This window comes from Ascaphus truei, chromosome 8 (assembly GCF_040206685.1).
Source record: "Ascaphus truei isolate aAscTru1 chromosome 8, aAscTru1.hap1, whole genome shotgun sequence".
In the NCBI taxonomy this organism is placed as follows: domain Eukaryota; kingdom Metazoa; phylum Chordata; class Amphibia; order Anura; family Ascaphidae; genus Ascaphus; species Ascaphus truei.
In genome coordinates, this window is record NC_134490.1 from 90,454,081 (window position 1) to 90,460,080 (window position 6,000).

Sequence of the window (6,000 nt, forward strand, 5' to 3'; positions counted from 1 at the left end):
CATGTTTTCTATCCACATCTAGGGAATCACACGTGATGCAGGATGAATGGCCACATTTAAACACCAATTGGGTTTCTCAGGGAGCAAAGTGAATGCCAGTCCCTTTCTAACAGATTTCAGTTCCGTCAGAGCCAAGATGTTATTTTTTTTTAAATGATTCTTTGTTTGGGGGGGGGGGAAGTAGATCTTGTAATACGGATTCCCTTTCAAAACGTGCCTGTGTTTATTTAGTATTCTATTCATGTAAGTAGCCCCTTCATTGTGCCATGTGATAAAGGGCATCTGGTTACCAATGCTGCTGTTCTCTTTAATGTTTTTTCCTTTATTGTTAAGCAGATCTCTGTTCACATAAGTAAAACGTCTTATCCCCACCATAAACTTGGTGCCAATGATACTTTTTTTAATTCAACATTTTCTGCAATAGTACAATGCATTGAGCTGCTCTTCTTCGTAAAGGTATTCTGTAAGGCAGGGGTGTGCAAACTTATTGCCCTGCACCCCCCTGTCTTCTCTCCCGCCATTACCTCATCCCAGGCCCCCTCCCCGTCAGCTCCTTACCTGCTCCGGTCGGACGCCACGCCGCTTCTCCGCGGCACACGCTGCCTCCGCCCACATGCTGCAGGGGCGCGCGCGCGGTAGTGTTACAGGGCACGCGCACCCATCCTCTTCTACACTCCTCCTGTAGCCTTGGCTCCACCTCCCAGCAGCTGGAGGCTATTCCCACTAGGGAACACCACATCAGGCATCCTAACCTATCCCTGGGACCGCTCAGTCAAGCCCCCGCTCCACCTCTTGCTCCCATTGGTTCTCTGGCATTTATAGTTCCTGGCTGCCCTCTCCTTCCTCACTCTGCATAGTTTTCCTGTTGCTCTTGTTGTACGGAGGTCTATGCCTGGCTCTCTTTTGTATTGCAGCTCTCGCTCCAGTCCCTGTCCTCGTTTGATACCCTTGGATTTGACCTCGGCTCTCGTTAGACTTTGTGTACCTCGCTACTCCCTGGACTCTGCTTTGGACCTCACTACGCTACTCTCTCCTGCCCCTGACCTACGGCTTTCGGATCTTTACCCTCGGACCTCTGGCACCCCGGACTCGGCAAGTATCAGGCTAACCCTTTCTCACCATGCCCGGCAACGCATCATACCACACTCCGGGCACGCCCTCACTCCTGTGGGTGCATGTTATACCCTTACCCACCTCAGTATTTGGGACTGGCCAGGTCTGCGGGCAGTCAAGCGTTACACAAAGGCCTCGCGCGGTCCCCGGCATTTTAATGCTTTGGGGGAGAGCGTGGGGTCTCTGAAAACACCGCGACCCCCTGTTTGCGTACCCCTGTCATAAGGTATTGCATAGAAGTAGTCATGAATGTCTCTATAGTGAACTTCATCTTGTACCAATTTACTCAAACGTAGAAACAAACTTACGAACATTGCGGAAAATGTTTAGTTTTACGTTATTCACAAATAAAAAATAATATTTTTACAAATACAGAAGGATGAGGGTATGTGATGGAAACTTTCAAAAACATGAAACGGATCAAGCACAATATTAAATCAATAGTCACTGGATTGAAGCATTTTTTCAAAAGCATACACATTTTAAAACATTAGCACTGGGGCTGGATAGTGCGAAGATCAAGGGAAAAATGAAGCACTTTATAGAAAGTGTAATTGATTCAGAAAACATTATTGCAGAAATGTAGAAGAGATTCAAAAATACTTTGATTCAAAGACAATTAACATTTAAGAGTATTTAAATATTAGCAAGTAATATTTTGTTATAAAATGAAATATTTGGGGCACATAAGAGGAAGTGCAAAGTTAAAAATACTTCAGTAGCAAAGATATTGGTGCATTACTGCAGACATGCCAACCTGACAACTTGTTGACCATGCTGAGGCTCTGGCTCCCCGGCTTGATGACACAAAAACACATCACAAGCTCTACCTCCTATGTGATGATTCAAAAAAGGTCAACACAATCTCCACTACTGGTGTGATGACCCAAAGCAGGCAGTTTACTATGTGAACACCATTTTCTCCTTATCCTATATGTGATTTTCCACTCCAATGAGAGACAAAGAGAAGAGGGTCAAAACCATTTGTCACATGGAGGACTGGGTGAGTTGGCAGGTCTGTTAGTAAATTGTTATAAAATCAATCTTTAAAGCAATTCCTTACCTAGCCAATTTAGTTTTTTAAGACTATCAGTGTTAATTATAAAGTAAAGGTACTTGCCCTGCAATCCTGTCATTCCTTTGGATCGTGTTCTTGTTTGAATATATATAGGTGCATACAGTAGCTTCCCCATGGCGGGATTCCCCAACCACCACTGTATATTTACAGTGAAAGTAGAAGGAGAAATAGCGGCACTCTTCTTTTAATAGATCATAAGATCATTTATTGGAATTCATAGAGACAAAAAGTAGCACAACTTTCGTGCCCAGTGCTAATTCACCCTGAAGAAGGGTTAACAGTGGTCCCAAAATGTTGTGCTAGTTTTGTCTCTTTGAATTCCAATAAATGATCCTATGATCTACTGAAAAAAGAGTGTGGCTACAGTATTTCTCCTACTACTTTCACTGTATCAGTTTTCATTCCAACATAACAGTTCATTTCATGCTAGCAATGTAGTAACATTTTCCATTACTTTAATCCATTAATCTACAAATACTGTAGATTGCAATGTTGCTTATGTTAATATTGTCTGTCCGTGTACTACAGAAAATATATTTGGATTGTAAAAATGCACTAACTCTAAGTACAATTAAAGTATTAAAGGGCTTATTCTATAAACTCTGCCCCAACTCCTTGAGAGTCTTTAGAACAAGACAATAAGTGAACAGACACCAGTGTAAATAATGTATGGGACCTAGGCACACTATAAATAATAACAACAATTTCATGACAATAATTCTAATATTAAATACAAAATATACAAAAAAAAATCCCTTATTTTGCAAAACAAAATGAATAGATTCCATAATTTTGTTCTACGGTACTTTTAGAATGTTTGTTCTGGATCACGTGAGTAAAACAGGAGACAAGACCTCACTTTAGTTAAACAGGAGTCGAGACTTGGGTAGTTGTGTTCTGGGAGATCCATTGATTTAAGTAACAGAAGAAAAATAACAGATTGCACAGTTTGCAGATTTTATATGAAAAGCAGTGCGTAGTATTCAATAAAACTTGTTTACTTTTAAAATATCCTTCATTATATATATATATATAACAGCCAAGAAAATGGTGTGGCAATGCATTGGGTTTCTTATTGATCAAATTATTAACCGTGAGCAAATTAGAGTTTACTTCAAGTTGAACTTGGTTGACAATGTTGATCTACATTATTTTGGCACACCGTGAAATATATATATTTTTCTGTGCAACAAAATAAACAAAATAAATTCCATTTTGACACCCATGGATGAGGATTGAGAAATTTCAGGTTAGTAGTTTAGGTGCACACAAGCACAATTTATAATTACATTTACGTGTGTCAATTTTGTGGCAAAAAAAGATGTTTGAAACACTTAGAACTTAGGTCCCCAAGTCTCCCTACTGCTAAATGGGGGTAATTATAGCACAGAACAATTGCTCCAGATGCTCCTTAATGTAGAAGGGAACCCACAAAATGAAAACATTAGACCCTCCTCCTATATTTCAGTCACTTCTATATGTCCATTACTAGAGATGTTTGAATCTTAGCAGTTTACTTTCCAAAGGGTCCTGTTTGTGTGTTTTTTTTTTTTTTTAAAGGAACTTACAACCCTTTCCAAGGTCCTAGAACATGTTTCCCTAACGTCCTGTGAATTCAGGCTTATAACATCTGCTATTTTCCTTTGGCTACCTTTGTTTTGGGCTATCATGATGATAAAAGCTTAAAGATACTGATGTCAAGTTTGCCTTGATATATTGGGAAGTTGAAACATGTTAGAGAGTATATTAAGTATGTCTGATATCCATGTATTGTTTATACTGCAGACATGCATATAAAAGGCTGCCCACACCTTTTTATCCCCATTGCTAAATATGGCATAAGTCACATTTGAGTTATTTCAAGCTATTAGCCAAAAACAAAAAGGTTTTGCTTGTTATAAATGTAATTAAATATGTATTTTCATTGCCATTACCATTTATATATTAATATATACTCTCAAAGTAAACAATAATGTATTAGTTGCAAATACTTACAGGACCACTGAGTTCTGGCAGGCTAGCTCTATATGTTAAAGGACGACAGTCACGGGTATTGTTCACAAGGTTACAAGGAAGAAACATGGGTCCAAGGTCATCACCATCAAGAACATCAACTGTCAAAGTGGTTGTACTTGTTCTTCGATCATTAGAATTAGGGGCACGATCCTGTGGAGAATAAGGCACGTCTGAGAACATTGAATAACATTGCCACAAACCAAATAAAATACTTCTTTGTTTTTATAGTGTATTACTTTTTCAGTGATGCATGAAGCACGGTTACTGTGACATAAAGGTCAAGCATTACAAAGTCTTATAAAATAACCACATTTTTCAGTCGGATCATCAAACCATTGGCTAAAATGAATGCTTCTTTAAACATAATATAGGAACAGTCTTCATCAACTTATTTTGTTATAACTTGTATGCTTTACATATAGTATCTGCATGTAGCAATAATAATCATTTTGAAAACAAGGAGTAATCTCATAAGAATATACACTGATGTTAGAAACTAGAGTGGGAACTAAAATGATGATTAAAGATACTGAACGTTATTGCAACGTGACATACACAGCATGCCAGCAAAAATGGCCATTGTTTTGAATCAGCCACGAATGAGAAGGGGATGGGGTTATTAAGCCATTTCCCCCCACAGGAAAACATATACAAATATACATCAGACATCATATAAAAAATTCACACAAGTAATACAATATCAATATCCACAGTTAAAAATGTTAACATTCTTTCACTCAAATTGAAACATATACAGATACAATTAACAACATTGGCAAGCACAAAAAATGTATGTGAATGCAATAGTATCAGTCTGATAGCTGATGTTTAATGGCAAATTGTATATTACAGTATAAAGGTTTCAAATACATATACTGTATCTATTAGTTAACAATAGAGGAAAGTACATTATAGCAGCCCTAACATATATATTTCAAATTAAACTTTAATTTAACAAAATTATTTAAAAAATATATATCAAACTAGCTAATAACAAAATATCAACCCACACATATCTGAGTTAGAGAAAGAAGGGAAAAAACAGATATACTGTATATTATATAAGATATATTCATTGGTGTAAATAGAATTGATGATTTTCAGACTACAGCACCTTCATTACACAGTATAATAGAGAAGCATCAAAGTTTAAAAGCACAATTGCTAGGCACTGGAATATTTTAAGAAGAGATCCCATTTTAGATAGGAAGTATAATTCTTGACCGTCCCATAGTGATTTTCCAAAAAAGCCCCCAACCTTAAAGAAAGATTAGTACCAATGACTTTTAAGGTTAAAGAAGAAACAAATTTGTGTATACTGTAACTTGTAAGGCCTGTACATTGGTTCATTTGAGAAATGTAATTTTAAATCCTTTTTCTCTGGAGAATGTTTTAAAGTTAAAATAATACATTAATTGTAAAATGGATCATGTTGTATACCTATTGGAATGCCCACGTGGGCTGCAATCTGTGGTGAGAACTTCAAGACAATTATGTGTGTGGATATTAGAGCATATTGGAAATATTAAAAAAAAATATATTACGACCCAAACACATGCAGCCACCGATATTCAACCACATCTAGGGAAAAAATTCAAGATTCCGATCAAAAATCCTGCGAGATGGGCCGCAGCAGACTTAATGACCGATCGGGATTAACACAGCGGGGGTCCCTGCTTTTGAATGGGACTCGCGCTGTGTGAATCCTACAGTGTTCTACCTGTCTGTAAGAAACTCGGACTCAAAGATAGACTGAATCAATCACTCTACCCGCGTGCCTCTAACAGGCGATC

At 37.8% G+C, this 6,000-nt stretch overlaps 1 protein-coding gene across 2 annotated transcripts in view; it reads right to left on the minus strand.

Moving 5' to 3' along the window:
* PCDH15 (protocadherin related 15) overlaps positions 1–6,000 on the minus strand; it is a 1,763,546-nt gene that overhangs the window by 1,065,312 nt on the left and 692,234 nt on the right. For both annotated transcript variants that reach the window (XM_075612935.1, XM_075612934.1), the window contains exon 9: positions 4,187–4,357. In XM_075612935.1, coding sequence (XP_075469050.1) covers positions 4,187–4,357 — 171 coding nt within the window. The remainder of the gene's footprint in view (positions 1–4,186; positions 4,358–6,000) is intronic.